Here is a 26,078-nt window from a genome sequence, read left to right as displayed (position 1 = left end):
GAAAGCGAAGAATTTTCAGTATGAACTGATACATAGGTATAGCCCTTTCATTTCTGAATCTGGGTAAAATTTACATACGTGTAGGATCGAATTTGTAGAAAAATTAATTTTCTGTGAGATAAATTGAACAGATTTTACCTGTCTCTTATACTTCACGAATCATAACATGTTGAAATAATGGTATTTCGTTATCTACTCATCAATAATTGTCTTTTCAATTCTCATAGTCGGCAAAATCTTGTGCATTGATTCACTTTGGATTGCCTCATTGCTTCGCTATATATAACAGAACACCTGGTATTCATCTATTATGATAGTCTTTGATTTCTCTCCAACCCCCCCCCCCCTTTTAAACATCCAGAAATTCGGATAAGCATTCCTTGAACGTGTGCAAATAATTTTCTAATTATGTATTCAGTCTTTAAATTTTATAAAAACGTCATCACTTAGATAATTTGTGTCTCGTACTCAATTTATCCACATTAATAACGACGATTGTTTTTTTTTTTTTTTTTTTTTAAATATGTACCTAGTATATTTTTTTAGCTTTTTTTATATATGAAAAAAAGTGTAAGTATAGGGTAGGGCTAGTAAGAATAAAAAATTTAAACCCATTTCCAAATTAAATCTCTACAAAATGTAGGTGGTATGTTATTTTTTCTTTATCATTTTATCGCTCTGAAGTATTTCAGCCGAATTCCAATTGGCGCGATATCAAAATGATGGAGAGTAATGAAATATTTCTGTCATTAATTCTTATTATTGGGGTAAATAACGTTTGAAAATTTATTACAAACAATTCTTAGCATTAAAATTAAATACGTATGAGTGAGAAGCAATGGAGGAGATTTTTAACCTAAGATGATGTAAGCGAAAAAGTTCCATTTTTTAATTCGAAAAGTTGATCTGTCTACAAGTACTTGTAGGGAAGCCTCATGAGTCGGAAAAATTCAAAAATTGTGAGATTTCTCTCTTCAAACCTTCAAATTTATAAATTTACTCGTAAAAATCACCCTCACAGAAAATTCTGCACTGTGTGTTCGATTTGTGTGCCTGTTTGTTCACCACATCTAAAAAAAAAAAAATCGGTTAAAGGGGGCCTTTCAGAAGCCAAATTTTTGCTCACAGTCACAGCGATTCGCTGCGTACACGTTGTTTAGCGTAATTCTACATAAATGTTTTGTTTCTATTTCATTCCAATGACAGCTTCAAATTAAACAACCTCGCCGGGTAAGTGTGGTTCAAAATAAAGGAAGAAGTTTCGAACGTGCTCGAAAAATTATATCGTTACCTTGTGTATTATATTTTTAACTTTTAAGTATTTATTTATTTTTATTCTTTTTTTCTCGCGAAAAAAATAACGTTTATTTATTATTACATAGGTATTATTGTATTCTCTTTCTTTTTTCTCTCTCTTTAACTCATAATTAACTCATATTTTTGGTGTTTTTTCATTGTTTTATGTTATTTATATGAATATGTTTTATTTTTCTCCTCGAGAAAGACAAAAAAAAATTGAGCTTTCTAACTAAGTTTTATTCGCAATGTACTCGTAAAATGTTGTGAACATTGTATCGCAGAACATACTTAATAAAAAAGCAATGAACAGACGTGGTTTATTTTTTTTCTCTCGGTGATGTTTATGCGTAGTAGAGTCCAGAAATGATCTGGAGAACGGGTTCATTGTTCGGGTATTATATTATTTTAGCACGTGTATACGATTGTAGTACATTATGCCAAGAAAAAGAAAAAACCAAAAATCACGATAACGTGATGTATTCGATCGACTAAATTTATATTTTGGCTGGCTCGTTTAATTGTTTTTAATTATTTGAAAATTTTTGCTTGCCAAGCTTGTAAATCTTCGCCGTATAAATAAGTTTAATCGAAAAGGTTATTTTTGTACGATTAAATTCATCACGTTTTTAAGATTTAGTGTAATAATGTCGTAAGAAATTATGTTATGGCTTCGGAATGACATGAACGCGTATGCGAGCCGATTGTCATTCCTTAGTCATCGGCCATAGTACATAAGTTTGATAATATTACGTAGGTGGATTATGTTGTAATATTCTAAAGGTATTTTTCAAAAAAAGAATTTGACGTAGTCAGAAGCAGCTGACGTGTGCAGAAAATTTTTTTCTATCATTTGGTCCCTACTTGACCTTGAAAAATTACGATTTCATAGTTGTAAGAAAGCAAAATTACTCCAGAATTTTGATATTTTTTTTCATATAAAAACACGTGTACGCAGAATTTTTGAGCGCTCGGAGCACTAAATCTATCGTTTACATGTGATTCGTTTCGGGTGTAAGTTATTTTGGTACGTGACAGAAGGGGTAGGGGAGAGGGAGCGAAGCTGGCGCTGGCAGTGGATAGCGGTGTGCGTAGTCGTGTGCACATTAACTCATTCCAATTTGGTGCGGTGGTTTTTTTAAAACATTAGGTTTGAATTACCGTATTTTCTCGACTAGATTTATAATTATCTTATCCAGATACGCATGGAAGAAAAAAGGGGCTTTGGTTCTCTTTCGGTCTCCCGAGCAGGAAATGAATACAACGCGAGCATTCGAAAAACGAGGGTTTGAAATACATACATCGAAAACGTGCGAGATTGAATGGAACAATTGAGTAATTTCATGTGGATTTTTTTTGGCAGGAAAAGTGTTTGAAATTAATTAGGAAGTTAGATTTGAAATGCATTTTTCTCAGAAAAATTATAATTTGGCAATTATACGCGGCAGCGGATCTGGCAATCGAATAAACAGCAGTTATTTTTAATTATTGACAATTTAACGAATTTTTCATGTTTTTTGGAACTAATCGATGTAAGTTTCCTGGTATTGGGAATCATATTTGGATCAGATATGTGGCGCTGGCTCTGGTTTTAATTCGGATAGAAAACAGAAATTTTTAATGATATTCTCGGAACAGTTTTCAATGCTGTGATTTTGAATTTTTAGAAAAAATTTCGTATAGATTAATTGAAAATTTTTAATGAAATAGGTACCTGATTGAATTTGGTTTACTCATACCTATATTTCGTTTTTAAAATTCGGTAATCGTTTGTTCAGAAAAGTTTAGTTTTCCAACAATTTAAATTTTATTTCGTGATTATATTTTTGTTCAAAAATTTGTGAACCACGAAATTCTGTCTTTGAATCTAGTTACTAAATCCACCTATATTTTCAGTATGTACTTACCTTGAGATGTTTTCTTTTCTTCGTTTCTTTTTTGGTGAATTCGTTTTCAAAATCACTCAACATGAAACCACTTAAAACAGAGTTAAAATTCTGAGTTGCCTTTGGTCCTCTTCATTTTTTTGACAAGACATTTCGCTTTCTCAAAAAAATCATATTTCTCTTGCGACGTAAAAGTTGACGCTTTCCTTAATTTTTTCATCACAAAAATAGCATTTTGAAGATAAATTAAGGGCCCTACAAAAGAAATGAAAGGAGACAAAATTGAAGGGCATTATACTTTTTCTCATCTATGGGTTGTGTGTTTTTTTTCTCTGAGGCTTTGTTTGTGAGATAAGTATATGAATTTTGGAAGTTCAACTTGAATTAGCTACTCGTAGTGAAAGATTTGAATATTTTTTCAGTACAAATTTTTAAAAAAAACAAGTTTTTGCTAAAAAAATTGAGAAAAAGAAATTGAAGGCATTGAAATTTATATCAGCGCAGTGTGATTGGTTTTTGTTCTTCGTGAGGTTTTGATATTGAGATGCTGCAAAGAGAATTTAAACTCAACTTTTTTGTACATTTTTGTCACTCAAAGTTTGACCCCTGGGGAGAAGATCTGTCTTCCTTCGCTTCTTACGCCACTCAAAAAATTACCCATTAACGGTTGCTTTCTTCTTTTCATTTCTTGGCCAAATTTTATTTTAAAAAACCTAAATTAAAAAATGTAATCTTCCATTACGGAAATTTTACGGTAATAAAATAGTATCTAGATTATAAAGTAGTAATTATTTGTAAATTATTACTCTGTTATTGACTGTAACATTGGTAAATAAGACGCGAAGAAAGTTGAAAGGTAAATAATCCAAGAAAAACGACCGAAAGAAGAAAAACCTTGAGCATAATCTAAAAATGTAACAAAATTTTCACCACCACGAGATGTTCTTTGTGTGCGATGATGTATGTGTCTTGAGGTTGTTTACTTTTTGCCTTGGGAGTTTGGAGCGGTGATCGAAAAGAAACTCGCTGTTGGGTCTCAACATTGTTCACCTGTTTATGTCAATAAATTTTGAATACTTTTCAAGACAGACGCGTGTTGTGCTCATAGAAAACATTATGTCGTTGATGTTATCAAGGCTCGTCTAATTAACGCCTTTAAAAATGAATAAACAAATTGTTTGCATATATTTATAACTCGGGTGTTGGCAAAAGATTCAAACCTACCTGTTCTTTCTTACACTCTCTTCCTCCTTTCCTGCACTCTCTGCAGTTCATTAAATCATATAAAATGAAATTTAAACATTTTTATACCTTTCTATTTTAATAGGGAAGGAAATTTCGTTAAATTTATAGAAATGTGCATTTATCAAAAAATTTTTATACGTGGGGTAGGTACACGTATGTAACCTTGTATCGTAAATCTCTTACGCTTGTCAGTCGTTAAATAAACATCTTTCACAATTTCTGTCTTGTCGCTAATTTAAAAAAACAAACTTTTTCTAAAATATTTTTCGCAAGGTTAGATTTTATCCACGGTATAAAATTTTAAGTGGTATTTGGCTTTAAGACGGATTTTCGTCGACTGTTATGTGTCATTAATAAAGCATTTATAAAATTTAGTAATTTTTTTTTCTTTTCGCAATCTGATATAAGTTATACGGCATTCGGTTTGTACAATATTTGGATCAGCTCCAAGGGTATTTGTCAGTGATAATTCTATTGTTGAATATGACTCAAACACGACGTATTCTCGAGCTCGTAAATAAAAAGCTACATTATTGGAAAATAGTCTATTTAATGTAATTATACAATTTCACGCTTCTGGTTCGCCGTCTTCTTTGATCTGTAAAATGGTAACAAAAAAACAAAAAAAAACCGCTTAAAACCGAACGAACGTCTTTATGGAGGGTGTTTACGAGATGGGAAAAATTTACCTGATCGTTTGATGAACTAGGTCGTTCGACTTGTGTACTTTTACACGCTTCAAATTGAATCCATTATCCAGGTGTCTGCTGACAAAATGCCAATTTTCTTAACCTCTTTTTTGGTTCCCTAAAATGAGAAAATATTGACCCATTTAGGTTACATTGATTTGAAAAATGATCAGTATCGAAGACTAGTATGTAATTGTAATGCTCGAGATGCCATCGTGTCTCGAAATAAAAATAAACGACAACTCATCCTATTATAAAAATAGTATGCTGAATACATTGTATAGGTTTTTCACTTTTGATTGTAATCACGAGTACTCGTGCCCTCTTGGCACCTTTTTTACTGCTATTTTTAAAAAAAATTTCGGTGGCATTTTTTTGTTTGAAATTTTTTAGTGTTCTTAAATTACCTACTTGGTCGATGTTTTATTTTAAGACTATTTTGAGATGTATTTTATTCTAGATTTTAGATTATTTTCCAGTTTGTAATTAAATATAGATTTCGATTGTAAAATTTTAAGTATTTAAATTTAGATTGTAATGGAAGCGAAAATCCTACTGAGTCTTTAAAATTTAATTGGCGAAAATAATTTTTCGAATATTTTTGAAAAATTGGTTCTATACGTAATAAATTTCAAGCTAACACAACATACACTTTTAAAAATTTCATTGAACATGAGTTTCTATAAATTTTTGAAATTTTTGTGAAAACCTGCTTCACATTTTGGAAAAAAGTTAGTAAAATTAAATTCAACTCTTACCCGGGATTTTCGCTTCAAAATCACGTTCAGAAAATTTGTCGATTATTTCACACTGTTTTGAAATATTTTAGATAATTTTACACTCTGTAAATAATAATTTTAAGCGAACTGTGTAAGAAAAAAAATCACTTCAACCATCCGTTCGAATTCACGAAATAGGCACATACTGAGATAACATTACGACGCGCACGTTGCTACTGAACTAACCGCAACATTTGAAAATTTCTTAGACGACTCATAATTTTGAAAATAACTATAAGCGCGGAATTCGTTACGCCGTCATAGAAATCACGTAGTAGAAAACCATTTTTTGGCTTCGATCCATCGAAACACGCGTTTAGAGGCCTCCCATTCAGTGTCCCCTGCCGAAAATTGATAACTTCATCGCGCTGTGCGAGGCTTGCGAGAGAATGATTGAAGATGGAAAAATTATTAAAGAAACTCGCGTGCGTATGGTAGTCGACATATATCCTAATTTAGAATCGGTAGTTATGACTCCATTTATGGAAAGTATAAGCGTTGCGGTGAAACATACTTGAAATAGTGCAAGGACGACGCGATGGTATTTATAGTGTCGTAATATACCCCTTTTGAGTTCATGGAGCGATAGTCATTTTTATGTGGTTCGAATATGTTTGTGTAGGTACTAGGTACTTACGTGTTGAAATGCAAAATTACTCGTTATTGGGAATGTGATTGATGGTACATAGAATGCGTTTATTGCTAGTGGGCTAATTGAAAATGGTCATACTGCATTTTGAGTATCTACTTACTTGATTGATTTATCAGTATGTTCGCATACCTATTCATGGTTTTGTATCGAGTGCCAATCTCCTAATCGTTATTCCTCCCCCCCCCCGAAGTGGGCATTAAGAAAAATCGATACTTTCCTTCCACTCTCCCCTCCATTCTAATAAGGTTGACCTATTGACTTCTGGGTTCTGATGCTATTTATTTGACAGCCTCTTCAAAGCTACGTAAAAGCACATCAAGCAAAAGAGATTTCTATTCAAAGACGCCATCAAGTTGATTGAAAAATACTACAAGGTAAGTAGCCCATTACATCCTTGATTTTAATTTCAGGACGGCCCGGAATCGTGCAAAAAATACCTGTTAGCGATCAAAAGAAGGGTGGGCAACTGACTACTAAGGGAGCACCTGGTGGCCAAAAAGGCATCTCTGCTTCACCTGAATTTTACCTGAGTGAAGAAACATCTACAAGTAGTGAAGAAGTGAGTGATGTTATAGAATTACCCCAAGGAGATGAAACTTTACCTTGGAGGGTAACAAAACGTCGTCGTGTAGTGGCTGCCTCTCAACATTATGAAAGTCCTCAAAGATATACTGAGGACTCGACCACTTTGAAAGTTTCTCAAGAAAAACAGCATGCCAAGAAAGTTATTGACAAAGTGTTGACCAGGGAATTAGCCAAAGATGATGAGCCACACCCAGAACATGCTACAGAAAGTGTTCAAATTAGTAAAACTAAGAAAGCCACTAGGAAGCAAATTGAAACTAGGGCTGGTCAAATTTATGATGAAGACCAAATACCTGAAGATTTATCTAAAGATGCTATTGAACCTGAGCAGACAGGCATCCAAATTACTAAAATTAAAAAGGTAGGGTTAGTTAGAAAAGTTATGAAAACAAACACTGGCCAGGTTTCTGATGAGCAACTACTTCCTGAAGAATTGACCTCAGACCAAAAAACTAAAAAAACTATGACAAAAATCACAAAAACAAGAGCAAGTCAAGTTTATGAAGAACAACCTGAAGATGTATCTCAATCAGTTACGGGTGCATTTAAAATTGAACCTCAAACTCAACTAACAAAATCTTTGAAGAAAGGTGAAGAATTGGTGACTGGTGTCTACCAACCTTCTCCTGAAATATCTGAGGATGAAAATATTGAACACATCAAGAAAAAGAAAGCTAAAAAAGTCATTGGAAAAGTGTTAGAAAAGCAACTCATCAGAAGTGATGATGAGGAAGTACCTTGGAGAAAGAAGCCTGATACTTTGTTGATAGAAGATGTTTCTGATAAACAAATTGCAACATATCAGGAAGATATTGTTGAAGATGCTGTTGATAAACAGCATCCTCATCCCAGTGTACTTGATGAAATAGCTGATGTAGGAGGTATGGTGAAAATTAAATTTAAAACTACTGAAAAGGGAAAAATAGTTCAACAAGATGACCAAGATGGAACCAGATTAACCATAGCTCAAGCAGAAGTTGAGCATGATAGAAGTAAAACCATTGCTTCATGGAGAAAAAAACCTGATGATGAAGATATTCCTTCTCAAACTGAATCAAAACCCAAAGAACTGGTTCCATGGACACAAGAAGAAATCACATTAAAGAAGGTAGATACTAAGAGAAAATCTAGTTTGAAAGAAACTGAAATTGAAAATATTCAATTGTTGGATAAAAAGAAATCTGTTCCTTGGACACAAGAAAAAATTGTTCTCAAAAAACCAACTCCTATTACTGAATCTGATATGGAGAAACCAAAAACTGATGAAGGTCAAAAGATAAAACCTTGGACTGAAGAACATATTATTCTAAGAAAGCCTTCTTTGGCTCCAGAAGATGTAGATGATACAATTCCTAAACTACTAAAACCAGGAGAACCAGAAAAAAAAACTATTCCTTGGACTGAAGAGAAAATTGTTTTGAAGAAACCATCACTCTTACCAGGAGATGTAGAAATGACCCCTATAGATGATTCAGATGATAAAATTAAACCATGGACTGAAGAAAAAATCATCTTGAGAAAGCCATCTTTGGCTCCTGAAAGTGAAGATGAACTTACTCAAAAACCAAAGTACAAAAAAGGAGATGGCCCTGTACCATGGACAGAAGAAAAAATAGAATTGAAAAAACCCGCTGAAGTCCCTAAACAGAGGGCATCTGATTCTGTAGTTGAACCTCTGAAACCTATAGATAGTAAAAAGTCTCCTATTCCATGGACTGAAGAGAAAATTTCTTTGAGAAAACCATCATTAACCTTTGATGATGACCTTGAAAAATCCTATGAGAAACCTACAAAACACACTGATGGAAGAAAAACTCCAGTTCCTTGGACAGAAGAAAAGGTTACATTACGAAAACCTTCTCCTATTCGCAAAGACATCTCTAAATTACCTGAAACCTCCCTTTTATCATCCGAAGGTAAAGATGCTCCTATTCCATGGACCCAGGAAAAAGTAACTCTTAGAAAACCTTCACTCACACCTGAAGATGATCTCACAAAACCTATAGATATACCTTTGAAAACTACTGAAGGAAGAAAAACTCCAGTTCCTTGGACTGAAGAAAAAATTGCATTGAGAAAACCATCACCAGTTCGCAAAGAACCCCTAGAGTCTTCTGAGAAACCTACTGATGGTAAGAAGACACCCATTCCATGGACTGAAGAAAAAATAACTCTGAGAAAACCTTCACTTCAACCAGAAACTGATTCTGAGAAACCATCAGATGAAAGTTTAAAACAAAGTGAAAGAAAAAAATCTCCAATTCCATGGACTGAAGAGAAGGCTTCTTTGAGAAAACCCTCTCCAATTCGTAAAGAAACTATAGAATCAACCATGAAACTTCAACCTACTGATGATAAAAAGACTCCAATTCCATGGACAGAAGAAAAAGTTACATTGAGAAAACCTTCTCTTGAGCCAGAAGGTGAATCTGATAACGCATCAAATAAGCCTCCAAAACCAAGAGAAGGATCCAAAACTCCTATTCCATGGACAGAAGAGAAAGTTACTTTGAGAAAACCCTCTCCAATTCGTAAAGAAACTATAGAATCAACTGAGAAACTTCAATCAACTGATGATAAAAGGACTCCAATTCCATGGACAGAAGAAAAAGTTACATTGAGAAAGCCTTCTCTTGAGCCAGAAAGTGAGTCTGATAACACATCAAATAAGCCTCCAAAACCAAGAGAAGGATCCAAAACTCCTATTCCATGGACAGATGAGAAAGTTACTTTGAGGAAACCCTCTCCAATTCGCAAAGAAACTATAGAATCAACTGAGAAACTTCAGTCAACTGATGATGAAAAGACTACAATTCCATGGACAGAAGAAAAAGTAACACTGAGAAAACCTTCACTTCAACCAGAAATTGATTCTGAGAAACCCTCAGAAAAACCTCCAAAACCAAGAGAAGGAAGAAAAACTCCTGCTCCATGGACAGAAGAGAAGATTTCTTTGCAAAAACCTTCTCCTATTCGCAAAGAAGGTGGACAATGTGATTCTGAGAAACTTTTAGATAGGCTCATAAAACCTGATGAAGAAAAAACTCCTGCTCCATGGATAGAAGAAAAAGTTTTTGCTCCAAGGACAGAACAGAAAACTACTCTTTCTAAATCTTCCCTTTCTCCAGAAGACATTACAGAGCTCAAAGAAAAACTTCTGGAAGAGGAAAGCACACAGAAAATATATCAAAGGAAGAAAGCTAAAAAAGATACTGTTGAACATACTATACTCATTGATACTAAAACTTCAGATGTACCGCTACCTCAAGATGTAGAAATCTGTGTACCAGAAGAACAAAAGCCATCCACTCCATGGACTCAGGAAAAAGTTGTCCTGAAAAAGACATTGATTGAACAGAAATCGATTGAAAAACCAAAGCTTGATGCAGTGCAGTTGAAACCAGTAAAGAAAACTAAAACTGTTGAATTGAAACAGCCAGAAGAAAATACTGAGGATAGTATTCCAGTAGCAGAACAAGCTAAAGGAGGAGAGAATCATGAGGTGTCTTGGAGAAGACCTAGGGATAGGAAAGAGGCTATCAAGGTACCTGTAGAAAAGCAGCTAGTTATTGAGCATAAATCTGAAGAAGTGATCCCTCAGACTGAGAAATATGTCTTGGAAGATAATGTATTGATTGATACAAAGTCCAAAGAATCTGAGAAACAAAAACCTTCACTAAAGAAAGAACAATCAGTGTTTGACTTGGGTCTTGATTATTCAAAGAAAATCACTCCTCAAGCAAAATCAGTCTTGAAAATTGATGAAAAACCTAAATTAGAAAAAGTAGAAAAACCAAAACCAGAAGAACTACATCAGCCATTCTCATTGGGTTTAGACTACTCTCAGAAAGTATCCAGAAAACCTGATTCATTACTGAAAAAGCCTAAAGAGAAAGAAACTAAACCAGAAACTAAAGATGGAAAAGTAGGCTTTGGTTTAGATTATAATCGTAAAACATTTAAAAAGTCACCAAATCAAATAGATAAAAAACTTGAAGAAACCCCAAGTTTAGAATGGGTAAATCCTGATTCTTCTGATGGAATCCCACAGAGTATTGTTGAAGAGAAACCTTTTGATGATGAAACATCTACTTTAATAAACCCCATTATTCCATGGAAACGTGGCAAAGGAAAGACTCCAGCAGAAGGAACTGCATTAGAGGAGGTTCATTTAAAACCAGGTAGATCTGAAGAAACTCCTTCAATATTGAAACAACCTGAAGAGCCCCATAAAGATTTACCATTGCCTGAAAGTATTCCAGTGTATCAACGCAAAAAGCAGCCCAGAATTAAAAAACCTGGGATAGAAGAGGAAGGAAAAGTAAAAGCAGTTCCAATAGATGATAATGTAGCACAACCTTATGGAGTACAAGAAAAATGTCAACCTCAAGAATCTCATCCCTCAGAATTAGTTAAAGGTGAGCTAGAAAAGAGTACTAGTGAAGAAGAACAAGTAAAACCTATGAAAATTGGAAAAGGCAAAGTACCAGAGGAAAGAGATGAAACAGAAATTGTAAAATTGAAAAAGATACCAGAAAAACTTCAGAAGCCTGAAGAAGAAATTCCAGAGAAAAAGAAGCCTTTAAAACCTACTTCTGAAATACCATCTAAACCTGCTGATGATTATGATTTGAAATTGAAACCTATAGGTCCTCTGGATACAGGAGAAATACCTGATTTTCCCTCTAGAGAAGGGCCTATTTCTGAGGAGAAAGACACTGAGACACCAATTGAAAAGAAAAAAAGACCTAAAAAAGAAAAACCTACAAAACCAGAGGAAGTACCTGAGGATAGGACAATTGTACCTGGAATTCCCAAACCACAACCTAAAGATCAAGATCAAGATATCACACTGAAGAAGAAACAAGGTCCAAAGCCTGAAGAACTGCCAGAAATAATTTCTTTGAAACCCATACCAAAGAAAAAGCCGGAGGATGAGGAAAAATCAAAGGAACCCTCTATGGTGAAACCAAAACCATTTGATATTGAGCGCCCAGAAGAAGATCTTAAGCCCAATAAATTTAAAGATGCTCCTGAAAAGAGGAAGAAAATTTATAAAAAGCAATCAGAGGATAAGATTCCTGCAAATTTGGAGGAAAGTACTGAGAAACCTGAAGAGGCGCCTTCCCAGGAGGGTAATGTTCCTATAGAAGATATTCCACAAAAAGCTGATGGAATAGTTCCATCTAACAAAACTGATGATGTACCTGTGACTGAAGAAGACATTTGTGAACCGCAAGTACCTGATGCTGATAAACCTGATGAAAAAGTACCTGGTATTGATAAAGTACCAGGCAAAAGGAAAATAATTAAGAAAATTAAGAAAACAAAACCAGAGGAAAAAGACTATCCTGAAGAAGCACAATCAACAACTGAACAACCTGATGAGAAGTTGGGTGAAAAGCCAAAAGAAGAAAAACTGGAATTGCTACCAGTGCCCCTTGAAAGAGGTGAAGTGAAACCAACAAAGTTGAAGGTATCTGAGCCTGAAAATGTTCCTTCATTTGCTACAATTAAGTTGAAAAAGGCACCTGCTAAGCCAAAACCAGAAGTAGATACAACAACAGTGCCAAAAGTACTTCTCAAGAGTCGTATTCAACATTTTGATTGGCCTCCATCAATGCAAACGCCTGTAATTACCCAACTACCAGAAATATATGTTGACAATGGGATTTTATCACGAAATTATGTTGAAGCTATGGCTGTTAAAAAAATTAAACGACGTAAATTCAAACCTACTGAGAAAATAGATGTTCCTCTTGAGAAATTTGAACCATTCCCACAACCTGAAAAACCTGAAGCTCCAGAAAAACAACCAGATGAAAGACCAAAGCCTGAAAAACCAGTTAAAAAGATTCCTGAAGAAGAACATCCACAACCCTTGAAAATTGGAAAAGGCAAAATACCAGAGGAAAAAGATGAAAGGGAAATTGTAAAATTGAAAAGGATACCAGAAAAACCTCAGAAGCCTGAAGAAGAAATTCCAGAGAAAAAGAAGCCTTTAAAACCTACTTCTGAAATACCATCTAAACCTGCTGATGATTATGATTTGAAATTGAAACCTTTAGGTCCTCTGGATACTGGAGAAATACCTGATTTTCCCTCTAGAGAAGGGCCTATTTCTGAGGAGAAAGACACTGAGACACCCATTGAAAAGAAAAAAAGACCTAAAAAAGAAAAGCCTACAAAACCAGATGAAGTACCTGAAGATAGGACAATTGTACCTGGAATTCCCAAACCACAACCTGAAGATCAAGATCAAGATATCACACTGAAGAAGAAACAAGGTCCCAAGCCTGAGGAACAACCAGAAGGAATAACTTTGAAACCTATCCCCAAAAAGCAGCCCGAAGAAGAAGAAAAGGCTAAACAACCTTCATTGGGGAAACCAAAACCACAAGATATAGAACGACCAGAAGAGGACTTAGAACCGAAACACTTCAAAGGCAAGCCGGAAAAGAAAAAGAAATTGAAACCACAAAAACCAAGTGATGAGGAAACCAGCTCAATAGATGATTCCACTGTTCCAAATGTCCAATTAGAAGATATTATACCTACTGAAGAGACTAATATTCCTTCTATACCCTGGAGACAAGCCAAATCAAAAAAAGAGGAAACTAGCCAAATGCCAGCTGTGCTAGAAAAAATAGAGCAAGGGTCTATTGTAAAAATCAGATTCAAGAAGACCTCTGAAGCTGAAATTTTAGGTATTACACAACCTGATGTTGTGACAATGCAGAATGTTGATATTATCCAGGACTGTACAGAGAGTCTTCCTGTGGAAGAGGACAAACAAACAATTAGGACAAAAACAACAGTCAAACAAAGTAAAAAAACTAAACATGTTCAGTTTAGTGAGGACATTCAGCAAGAACATGTCATAGATGAGCAAGATGAAAATATAACTGAACAGAATATAACTATAACTATGGAAGAAAATGATGAAGTATTTGACAAACCCCATTCTCAAATGACTCTACAGCAAATTCCCATTGCCCTTAAAGGAGATAAGTTGAAACTACCATGGAGAAAATCAAAAAAGGATAGAGGCGGGGATGATTCAAACCTGCTTGAAGAAAAACCTGATCAAAAAGAACTGCCAGAAGAGCAGCCTTCTGAGATTGTCACATTCCCCAATGAGAGAACACAAGAAATTGTTACAATCAAAAAAGTTAAAAGGGTCAGAAAAATTAAAGATGGCAAGGTGGTTGAAGATGTAACTGTGGAGGATGATTCCACCAAGCCTGAAGAGAAACCTGGTCTAGAAGAACTGCCTGAAGAGCTGCCTTCTGAAATTGTTACTTTCCCTGATGAAAAAACACAAGAGATTGTAACTGTGAAAAAAGTTAAGAGGGTCAGAAAAATTAAAGATGGCAAGGTAGTTGAAGATGTAACTGTGGAGGATGATTCCACCAAGCCTGAAGAGAAACCTGGTCCAGAAGAACTGCCAGAAGAGCTGCCCTCTGAGATTGTTACATTCCCTGATGAAAAAACACAAGAGATTGTAACTGTGAAAAAAGTTAAAAGGGTCAGAAAAATTAAAGATGGCAAAGTGGTTGAAGATGTAACTGTGGAGGATAATTCCACCAAGCCAGAAAAGAAACCTGGTCCAGAAGAGCAGCCTTCTGAGATTGTTACTTTCCCTGATGAGAAAACACAAGAAATTGTAACTGTGAAAAAATGTAAGAGGGTCAGAAAAATTAAAGATGGCAAGGTGGTTGAAGATGTAACTGTGGAGGATGATTCCACCAAGCCTGAAGAGAAACCTGGTCCTGAAGAACTGCCTGAAGAGCAGCCCTCTGAGATTGTTACTTTCCCTGATGAAAAAACACAAGAGATTGTAACTGTGAAAAAAGTTAAAAGGGTCAGAAAAATTAAAGATGGCAAGGTGGTGGAAGATGTAATTGTGGAGGATGATTCCACCAAGCCTGAAGAGAAACCTGGTCCAGAAGAGCAGCCTTCTGAGATTGTTACTTTCCCTGATGAGAAAACACAAGAAATTGTAACTGTCAAAAAGGTTAAAAGGGTCAGAAAAATTAAAGATGGCAAGGTGGTTGAAGATGTAACTGTGGAGGATGATTCCACCAAGCCTGAAGAGAAACCTGGTCCAGAAGAACTGCCTGAAGAGCTGCCCTCTGAGATTGTTACATTCCCTGATGAAAAAACACAAGAGATTGTAACTGTGAAAAAAGTTAAAAGGGTCAGAAAAATTAAAGATGGCAAAGTGGTTGAAGATGTAACTGTGGAGGATGATTCCACCAAGCCAGAAGAGAAACCTGGTCCAGAAGAGCAGCCTTCTGAGATTGTTACTTTCCCTGATGAAAAAACACAAGAAATTGTAACTGTCAAAAAAGTGAAAAGGGTCAGAAAAATTAAAGATGGTAAGGTGGTAGAAGATGTAACTGTGGAGGATGATTCCACCAAGCCTGAAGAGATACCTGGTCCAGAAGAGCAGCCTTCTGAGATTGTTACATTCCCTGATGAGAGAACACAAGAAATTATTACTGTCAAAAAAGTGAAAAGGGTCAGAAAAATTAAAGATGGCAAGATGGTTGAAGATGTAACTTTGGAGGATGATTTCACCAAGCCTGGAGAGAAACCTGGTCCAGAAGAACTGCCTGAAGAGCTGCCCTCTGAGATTGTTACATTCCCTGATGAAAAAACACAAGAGATTGTAACTTTCAAAAAAGTGAGAAGGGTCAGAAAAATTAAAGATGGCAAGGTGGTTGAAGATGTAACTGTGGAGGATGATTCCACCAAGCCTGAAGAGTTACCTGGTCCAGAAGAACTGCCTGAAGAGCTGCCCTCTGAGATTGTTACATTCCCTAATGAAAAAACACAAGAGATTGTAACTGTGAAAAAAGTGAAAAGGGTCAGAAAAATTAAAGATGGCAAAGTGGTTGAAGATGTAACTGTGGAGGATGATTCCACCAAGCCTGAAGAGAAACCAGGTCCAAAAGAGCAGCCTTCTGAGATTGTTACTTTCCCTGATGAGAAAACACAAGAGATTGTAACTGTGAAAAATGTTAAGAGGGTCAGAAAAATTAAAGATGGCAAGGTGGTTGAAGATGTAACTGTGGAGGATGATTCCACCAAGCCTGAAGAGAAACCTGGTCCAGAAGAATTGCCTGAAGAGCTGCCTTCTGAAATTGTTACTTTCCCTGATGAAAAAACACAAGAGATTGTAACTGTGAAAAAAGTTAAAAGGGTCAGAAAAATTAAAGATGGCAAAGTGGTTGAAGATGTAACTGTGGAGGATAATTCCACCAAGCCAGAAAAGAAACCTGGTCCAGAAGAGCAGCCTTCTGAGATTGTTACTTTCCCTGATGAGAAAACACAAGAAATTGTAACTGTGAAAAAATTTAAGAGGGTCAGAAAAATTAAAGATGGCAAGGTGGTTGAAGATGTAACTGTGGAGGATGATTCCACCAAGCCTGAAGAGAAACCTGGTCCTGAAGAACTGCCTGAAGAGCAGCCCTCTGAGATTGTTACTTTCCCTGATGAAAAAACACAAGAGATTGTAACTGTGAAAAAAGTTAAAAGGGTCAGAAAAATTAAAGATGGCAAGGTGGTGGAAGATGTAATTGTGGAGGATGATTCCACCAAGCCTGAAGAGAAACCTGGTCCAGAAGAGCAGCCTTCTGAGATTGTTACTTTCCCTGATGAGAAAACACAAGAAAGTGTAACTGTCAAAAAGGTTAAAAGGGTCAGAAAAATTAAAGATGGCAAGGTGGTTGAAGATGTAACTGTGGAGGATGATTCCACCAAGCCTGAAGAGATACCTGGTCCAGAAGAGCAGCCTTCTGAGATTGTTACATTCCCTGATGAGAGAACACAAGAAATTATTACTGTCAAAAAAGTGAAAAGGGTCAGAAAACTTAAAGATGGTAAGGTGGTAGAAGATGTAACTGTGGAGGATGATTCCACCAAGCCTGAAGAGATACCTGGTCCAGAAGAGCAGCCTTCTGAGATTGTTACATTCCCTGATGAGAGAACACAAGAAATTATTACTGTCAAAAAAGTGAAAAGGGTCAGAAAAATTAAAGATGGCAAAGTGATTGAAGATGTAACTGTGGAGGATGATTCCACCAAGCCTGAAGAGAAACCTGGTCCAGAAGAGCAGCATTCTGAGATTGTTACATTCCCTGATGAAAAAACACAGGAGATTGTAACTGTGAAAAAAGTTAAAAGGGTCAGAAAAATTAAAGATGGCAAGGTGGTTGAAGATGTAACTGTAGAGGATGATTCCACCAAGCCTGAAGAGAAACCTGCTTCAGAAGAACTGCCTGAAGAGCTGCCTTCTGAGATTGTTACTTTCCCTGATGAGAAAACACAAGAAATTGTAACTGTCAAAAAAGTTAAAAGGGTCAGAAAAATTAAAGATGGCAAGGTGGTTGAAGATGTAACTGTGGAGGATGATTCCACCAAGCCTGAAGAGAAACCTGGTCCAGAAGAACTGCCTGAAGAGCTGCCCTCTGAGATTGTTACATTCCCTGATGAAAAAACACAAGAGATTGTAACTGTGAAAAAAGTTAAAAGGGTCAGAAAAATTAAAGATGGCAAAGTGGTTGAAGATGTAACTGTGGAGGATGATTCCACCAAGCCAGAAGAGAAACCTGGTCCAGAAGAACTACCTGAAGAGCTGCCTTCTGATATTGTTACTTTCCCTGATGAAAAAACACAAGAGATTGTAACTGTGAAAAAAGTTAAAAGGGTCAGAAAAATTAAAGATGGCAAGGTGGTTGAAGATGTAATTGTGGAGGATGATTCTACCAAGCCTGAAGAGAAACCAGGTCCAAAAGAGCAGCCTTCTGAGATTGTTACTTTCCCGGATGAAAAAACACAAGAGATTGTAACTGTGAAAAAAGTTAAAAGAGTCAGAAAAATTAAAGATGGCAAGGTGGTTGAAGATGTAACTGTGGAGGATGATTCCACCAAGCCTGAAGAGAAACCTGGTCCAGAAGAACTGCCTGAAGAGCTGCCCTCAGAGATTGTTACTTTCCCTGATGAAAAAACACAAGAGATTGTAACTGTGAAAAAAGTTAAACGGGTCAGAAAAATTAAAGATGGCAAGGTGGTTGAAGATGTAACTGTGGAGGATGATTCCACCAAGCCAGAAGAGAAACCTGGTCCAGAAGAACTGCCTGAAGAGCTGCCCTCTGAGATTGTTACATTCCCCGATGAAAAAACACAAGAGATTGTAACTGTTAAAAAAGTTGGGACGGTCCGAAAAATTAAAGATGGCAAGTTGGTTGAAGATGTAACTGTGGAGGATGATTCCACCAAGCCTGAAGAGAAACCTGGTCCAGAAGAGCAGCCTTCTGAGATTGTTACTTTCCCTGATGAGAAAACAAAAGAAATTATAACTGTCAAAAAAGTTAAAAAGGTCAGAAAAATTAAAGATGGCAAGTTGGTTGAAGATGTAACTGTGGAGGATGATTCCACCAAGCCTGAAGAGAAACCTGGTCCAGAAGAGCAGCCTTCAGAGATTGTTACTGTCCCTGATGAGAAAACAAAAGAAATTATAACTGTCAAAAAAGTTAAAAAGGTCAGAAAAATTAAAGATAGCAAGGTGGTTGAAAATGTAACTGTGGAGGATGATTCCACCAAGCCTGAAGAGAAACCTGCTCCAGAAGAACTGCCTGAAGAGCTGCTTTCTGAGATTGTTACTTTCCCTGATGAGAAAACACAAGAAATTGTAACTGTCAAAAAAGTTAAAAGGGTCAGAAAAATTAAAGATGGCAAGGTGGTTGAAGATGTAACTGTGGAGGATGATTCCACCAAGCCTGAAAAGAAACCTGGTCCAGAAGAACTGCCTGAAGAGCTGCCCTCTGAGATTGTTACATTCCCTGATGAAAAAACACAAGAGATTGTAACTGTGAAAAAAGTTAAAAGGGTCAGAAAAATTAAAGATGGCAAAGTGGTTGAAGATGTAACTGTGGAGGATGATTCCACCAAGCCAGAAGAGAAACCTGGTCCAGAAGAGCAGCCTTCTGAGATTGTTACATTCCCTGATGAGAAATCACAAGAAATTATTACTGTGAAAAAAGTTAAAAGAGTCAGAAAAATTAAAGATGGCAAGGTGGTTGAAGATGTAACTGTGGAGGATGATTCCACCAAGCCTGAAGAGAAACCTGGTCCAGAAGAATTGCCTGAAGAGCTGCCTTCTGAGATTGTTACTTTCCCTGATGAGAAAACACAAGAAATTGTAACTGTCAAAAAAGTTAAAAGGGTCAGAAAAATTAAAGATGGCAAGGTGGTTGAAGATGTAACTGTGGAGGATGATTCCACCAAGCCTGAAGAGAAACCTGGTCCAGAAGAACTGCCTGAAGAGCTGCCCTCTGAGATTGTTACATTCCCTGATGAGAAAACACAAGAAATTATTACTGTCAAAAAAGTGAAAATGGTCAGAAAAATTAAAGATGGCAAGGTGGTTGAAGATGTAACTGTGGAGGATGATTCCACGAAGCCTGAAGAGAAACCTGGTCCAGAAGAACTACCTGAAGGGCTGCCTTCTGATATTGTTACTTTCCCTGATGAAAAAACACAAGAGATTGTAACTGTGAAAAAAGTTAAAAGAGTCAGAAAAATTAAAGATGGCAAGGTGGTTGAAGATGTAACTGTGGAGGATGATTCCACCAAGCCTGAAGAGAAACCTGGTCCAGAAGAACTGCCTGAAGAGCTGCCCTCTGAGATTGTTACATTCCCTGATGAGAAAACACAAGAAATTATTACTGTCAAAAAAGTGAAAAGGGTCAGAAAAATTAAAGATGGCAAGGTGGTTGAAGATGTAACTGTGGAGGATGATTCCACGAAGCCTGAAGAGAAACCTGGTCCAGAAGAACTACCTGAAGAGCTGCCTTCTGATATTGTTACTTTCCCTGATGAAAAAACACAAGAGTTTGTAACTGTGAAAAAAGTTAAAAGGGTCAGAAAAATTAAAGATGGCAAGGTGGTTGAAGATGTAATTGTGGAGGATGATTCTACCATGCCTGAAGAGAAACCAGGTCCAAAAGAGCAGCCTTCTGAGATTGTTACTTTACCGGATGAAAAAACACAAGAGATTGTAACTGTGAAAAAAGTTAAAAGAGTCAGAAAAATTAAAGATGGCAAGGTGGTTGAAGATGTAACTGTGGAGGATGATTCCACCAAGCCTGAAGAGAAACCTGGTCCAGAAGAATTGCCTGAAGAGCTGCCCTCTGAGATTGTTACATTCCCTGATGAAAAAACACAAGAGATTATAACTGTCAAAAAAGTTAAAAGGGTCAGAAAAATTAAAGATGGCAAGGTGGTTGAAGATGTAACTGTGGAGGATGATTCCACCAAGCCTGAAGAGAAACCTGGTCCAGAAGAACTGCCTGAAGAGCTGCCCTCTGAGATTGTTACATTCCCTGATGAGAAAACACAAGAAATTATTCCTGTCAAAAAAGTGAAAAGGGTCAGAAAAATTAAAGATGGCAAGGTGGTTGAAGATGTAACTGTGGAGGATGATTCCACGAAGCCTGAAGAGAAACCTGGTCCAGAAGAACTACCTGAAGAGCTGCCTTCTGATATTGTTACTTTCCCTGATGAAAAAACACAAGAGATTGTAACTGTGAAAAAAGTTAAAAGGGTCAGAAAAATTAAAGATGGCAAGGTGGTTGAAGATGTAATTGTGGAGGATGATTCTACCATGCCTGAAGAGAAACCAGGTCCAAAAGAGCAGCCTTCTGAGATTGTTACTTTACCGGATGAAAAAACACAAGAGATTGTAACTGTGAAAAAAGTTAAAAGAGTCAGAAAAATTAAAGATGGCAAGGTGGTTGAAGATGTAACTGTGGAGGATGATTCCACCAAGCCTGAAGAGAAACCTGGTCCAGAAGAATTGCCTGAAGAGCTGCCCTCTGAGATTGTTACATTCCCTGATGAAAAAACACAAGAGATTATAACTGTGAAAAAAGTTAAAAGGGTCAGAAAAATTAAAGATGGCAAGGTGGTTGAAGATGTAACTGTGGAGGATGATTCCACCAAGCCTGAAGAGAAACCTGGTCCAGAAGAACTACCTGAAGAGCTGCCTTCAGAGATTGTTACTTTCCCTGATGAAAAAACACAAGAAATTGTAACTGTGAAAAAAGTGAAAAGGGTCAGAAAAATTAAAGATGGCAAGGTGGTTGAAGATGTAACTGTGGAGGATGATTCTACCAAGCCTGAAGAGAAACCGGGTCCAGAAGAGCAGCCTGAAGAGCTGCCCTCTGAGATTGTTACTTTCCCTGATGAAAAAACACAAGAGATTGTAACTGTGAAAAAAGTTAAAAGGGTCAGAAAAATTAAAGATGGCAAGGTGGTTGAAGATGTAACTGTGGAGGATGATTCTACCAAGCCTGAAGAGAAACTGGGTCCAGAAGAGCAGCCTTCTGAGATTGTCACTTTCCCTGATGAAAATACACAAGAGATTGTACCTGTGAAAAAAGTTAAAAGGGTCAGAAAAATTAAAGATGGCAAGGTGGTTGAAGATGTAACTGTGGAGGATGATTCCACCAAGCCTGAAGAAAAACCTGTTCCAGAAGAGCAGCCTTCTGATATTATTACTTTCCCTGATGAAAAACAGCTGCCTAAAACTGTCCCTGAAAATATTCCTATATGTGAACGCAAGGGTCTTACCAGTCTAAAATCTCATGATGTTTCTGATGAGGTAAATACACCACAAGATGTCACTGAAGAGACCCCTTCAGAAAAACTGAGCCATAACCTCAGAAAGAAAGAGCAACCTATGTTTGATTTGGGATTAGATTACTCAAAAAAGTTTCCTGCTAAACCTAAAACATCATTTTCAGATGAATTAGTTGAGCATGGCCCTATTGAACAACCTACCCCTGATGATGTACCAAAACCATTCAGTTTGGGTTTAGATTACTCTCAAAATATTCCAAAGAAATCAGATAAACCAAAAGAAGTTCCAGAAAATGAAAAGATTGAAAATCTCCAACCTAAAGACGATAAACTTGGATTTGGTCTTGATTACTCTCGCAAGGCAATGAAACCAATCCTTAGAAAAAGTTCTTCTCAGATTGAAAGAATCCCAGCTGATGATGAAGAACCTTTGAAATCACCTGAAGGACTCACAGATCAAACTTCAGAGTCTGATATAAAACCTATCAATGATGCATCTCAAGAACAAATGCCCAAAAAATTGAAAATTAGTAAAAGTAATATTCCACAGAAAAAGTTTGAGGTAGAGGAAGTACATTTGAAGCCTATCCCTAAGAAACCCATCATCTCAGAAGAAGAAATCCTACCCCAAGTTGATGATCTAGAACTACCATCACATAAGCTTCCAGTTCTTCAAAAGCCCCTTGATCACCCAGAACATATTGAAGAGGAACATCCAAAACCATCTGTGGGAGATGAATCGGAGTTCACACCTGATGGAATTCCTGTATATCGCCGTAAAAAGAGGCCCTCCAAAATTGAAAAGCCCAAGGTAGATGATGAAACCCCTCAAGAACAGAAACCAGTGGAAATTATCGAATGGCCTGATAAAGCACCAAAGCTGAAATCTCTACCATTAGACGTAGAAGAGATTAAAACTCAAAAAGTAAAACCAGGACCTACTCCTATAGAACCCCAGTTTGCTACACTCAAATTAAAAAAAGCAACAACACCCCGGAAAAAAGATGTGGAAAGCATGATTGTCCCTAAAGTGCAGTTGAAAAGTAGAATTACACATCATGAATGGCCACCTAGTATAAATTTTTCAACGACTACCACCTTACCTGAAGTATTTGTAGACAATGGAATTCTTTCTAGAAATTATGTGGAAGCTATGACAATAAAGCGTACCAAACAAAGAAAGTTCAAGCCTTCTGATATCATTGAAACTCCATTAGAAAAGTTTGAACCATTTGCTAAACCCGAAATTGATGAAAAATCTGAAAAACCTTCTCCTCAGAAACCTTTCAAGACAAAACCTGAAAAAACTGCTCCTGAAGGTGACCAGTCTCAACCTTTGAAAATTGGAAAAGGCAAAATACCAGAGGAAAAAGATGAAAGGGAAATTGTGAAATTGAAAAGGATACCAGAAAAACCTCAGAAGCCTGAAGAAGAAATTCCAGAGAAAAAGAAGCCTTTAAAACCTACTTCTGAAATACCATCTAAACCTGCTGATGATTATGATTTGAAATTGAAACCTATAGGTCCTCTGGATACAGGAGAAATACCTGATTTTCCCTCTAGAGAAGGGCCTATTTCTGAGGAGAAAGACACTGAGACACCAATCGAAAAGAAAAAAAGACCTAAAAAAGAAAAACCTACAAAACCAGAGGAAGTACCTGAGGATAGGACAATTGTACCTGGAATTCCCAAACCACAACCTAAAGATCAAGATCAAGATATCACACTGAAGAAGAAACAAGGTCCAAAGCCTGAAGAACTGCCAGAAATAATTTCTTTGAAACCCATACCAAAGAAAAAGCCGGAGGATGAGGAAAAATCAAAGGAACCCTCTATGGTGAAACCAAAACCATTTGATATTGAGCGCCCAGAAGAAGATCTTAAGCCCAAGAAATTTAAAGATGCTCCTGAAAAGAGGAAGAAAATTTATAAAAAGCAATCAGAGGATAAGATTCCTGCAAATTTGGAGGAAAGTACTGAGAAACCTGAAGAGGCGCCTTCCCAGGAGGGTAATGTTCCTATAGAAGATATTCCACAAAAAGCTGATGGAATAGTTCCATCTAACAAAACTGATGATGTACCTGTGACTGAAGAAGACATTTGTGAACCGCAAGTACCTGATGCTGATAAACCTGATGAAAAAGTACCTGGTATTGATAAAGTACCAGGCAAAAGGAAAATAATTAAGAAAATTAAGAAAACAAAACCAGAGGAAAAAGACTATCCTGAAGAAGCACAATCAACAACTGAACAACCTGATGAGAAGTTGGGTGAAAAGCCAAAAGAAGAAAAACTGGAATTGCTACCAGTGCCCCTTGAAAGAGGTGAAGTGAAACCAACAAAGTTGAAGGTATCTGAGCCTGAAAATGTTCCTTCATTTGCTACAATTAAGTTGAAAAAGGCACCTGCTAAGCCAAAACCAGAAGTAGATACAACAACAGTGCCAAAAGTACTTCTCAAGAGTCGTATTCAACATTTTGATTGGCCTCCATCAATGCAAACGCCTGTAATTACCCAACTACCAGAAATATATGTTGACAATGGGATTTTATCACGAAATTATGTTGAAGCTATGGCTGTTAAAAAAATTAAACGACGTAAATTCAAACCTACTGAGAAAATAGATGTTCCTCTTGAGAAATTTGAACCATTCCCACAACCTGAAAAACCTGAAGCTCCAGAAAAACAACCAGATGAAAGACCAAAGCCTGAAAAACCAGTTAAAAAGATTCCTGAAGAAGAACATCCACAACCCTTGAAAATTGGAAAAGGCAAAATACCAGAGGAAAAAGATGAAAGGGAAATTGTAAAATTGAAAAGGATACCAGAAAAACCTCAGAAGCCTGAAGAAGAAATTCCAGAGAAAAAGAAGCCTTTAAAACCTACTTCTGAAATACCATCTAAACCTGCTGATGATTATGATTTGAAATTGAAACCTTTAGGTCCTCTGGATACTGGAGAAATACCTGATTTTCCCTCTAGAGAAGGGCCTATTTCTGAGGAGAAAGACACTGAGACACCCATTGAAAAGAAAAAAAGACCTAAAAAAGAAAAACCTACAAAACCAGATGAAGTACCTGAAGATAGGACAATTGTACCTGGAATTCCCAAACCACAACCTGAAGATCAAGATCAAGATATCACACTGAAGAAGAAACAAGGTCCCAAGCCTGAGGAACAACCAGAAGGAATAACTTTGAAACCTATCCCCAAAAAGCAGCCCGAAGAAGAAGAAAAGGCTAAACAACCTTCATTGGGGAAACCAAAACCACAAGATATAGAACGACCAGAAGAAGACCTAAAACCAAAACACTTCAAAGACAAGCCAGAAAAGAAAAGGAAACCCAAGCCAGTAAAACCAGAAGAGCAACCAGGCACACAGCCAGTCTCCACTGAAGACACAGCTCCTGAAGTCTCAGTTACAACTTTGTCTTTGCCAAGAAAATTATCAGAAACAATAGAACTTCTCAAACCTGAAGAACTTGACATTACAGAAGTTGATGATGTCACCAAACATAAACTTATAGTTGAAACAGTTTCTAAAAAACGTGAACAAATTGAAATAGATTTGGATAAGCCTCTAAGTGATTTAGAAATAATTTCAATGAAGAGAGTTACAAAGACTATTGAGAAAACACCTAATGAAGAAATCACAGAAAATGTTGATATGAGGCAAGAAGAAACAGTCCTAGAATCCTCTACCATTCGTGAATATAAAGCTCCTCGTTTTATAAAACCCATTCAACCAGTTATTTGTGACTCGATTCAACCAGCTTTATTCACTTGTAAAGTGGTGGGAACTCCAAGGCCCATGATCACATGGCTTTTCAATGATCAAGAATTGGTATCAAGTGAAAGTTACACAATGACTGTTTTAGATAATGTAGCAACTTTAGAGATCAATTCTCCCAAACCTGAACATGCTGGAATTTATTCTTGCAAAGCAACCAATATTGCTGGAACAGCAGTCTGCAGATCCAACTTGCAAATTTTAGGTACCTATTTCAGAAATGATTGCTGATGTGTGATTTTTGTGTTCAGATTTTTCTCAATACTGATTTGCTCAATATTTCACTGCCTATTTCATTCACAACTTTGCATTGTGTAATTAATCATTATTTTTCTGTTTTCAGGCAAAATATAGTCAAGCTTAGAGTGGAATATTACTTGTGATTTGTCTGTTGCTATTTTGAATTTAACGCTTATTTGCTTTGCATGTTTGCATGTTCACTTCACCAACTTCATTTTACATATACACATTGATTGAAGATACATATGTACTTACACAATAAGTGAT

The 26,078-nt window shown here is 36.5% G+C and overlaps 1 protein-coding gene and 1 long non-coding RNA gene across 23 annotated transcripts in view; one reads left to right on the top strand and one right to left on the bottom strand.

Moving 5' to 3' along the window:
* The window catches only part of sls (sallimus), a 259,979-nt gene that overhangs the window by 189,221 nt on the left and 44,680 nt on the right, over window positions 1-26,078 (top strand). For 21 of the 22 annotated variants that reach the window (XM_065368854.1, XM_065368863.1, XM_065368859.1 and 18 more), the window contains one exon: window positions 6,958-25,776. The exons of the other annotated variant lie outside the window; for it this stretch is intronic. In XM_065368854.1, the coding sequence (XP_065224926.1) occupies window positions 6,958-25,776 (18,819 nt within the window). The remainder of the gene's footprint in view (window positions 1-6,957; window positions 25,777-26,078) is intronic. 22 annotated transcript variants of the gene reach the window in all.
* Window positions 4,958-6,284, bottom strand: LOC135848835 (uncharacterized). The gene is made up of 3 exons (XR_010559446.1): window positions 5,875-6,284; window positions 5,117-5,234; window positions 4,958-5,025 (listed from the first exon to the last, which is right to left on the bottom strand). It is a non-coding gene; the product is annotated as an uncharacterized LOC135848835 (long non-coding RNA).

Source organism: Planococcus citri, chromosome 5, assembly GCF_950023065.1.
Source record: "Planococcus citri chromosome 5, ihPlaCitr1.1, whole genome shotgun sequence".
Lineage (NCBI taxonomy): Eukaryota > Metazoa > Arthropoda > Insecta > Hemiptera > Pseudococcidae > Planococcus > Planococcus citri.
Note: the sequence above shows the minus strand (reverse complement) of the source record. Positions and strands in the feature narration are given on the sequence as shown.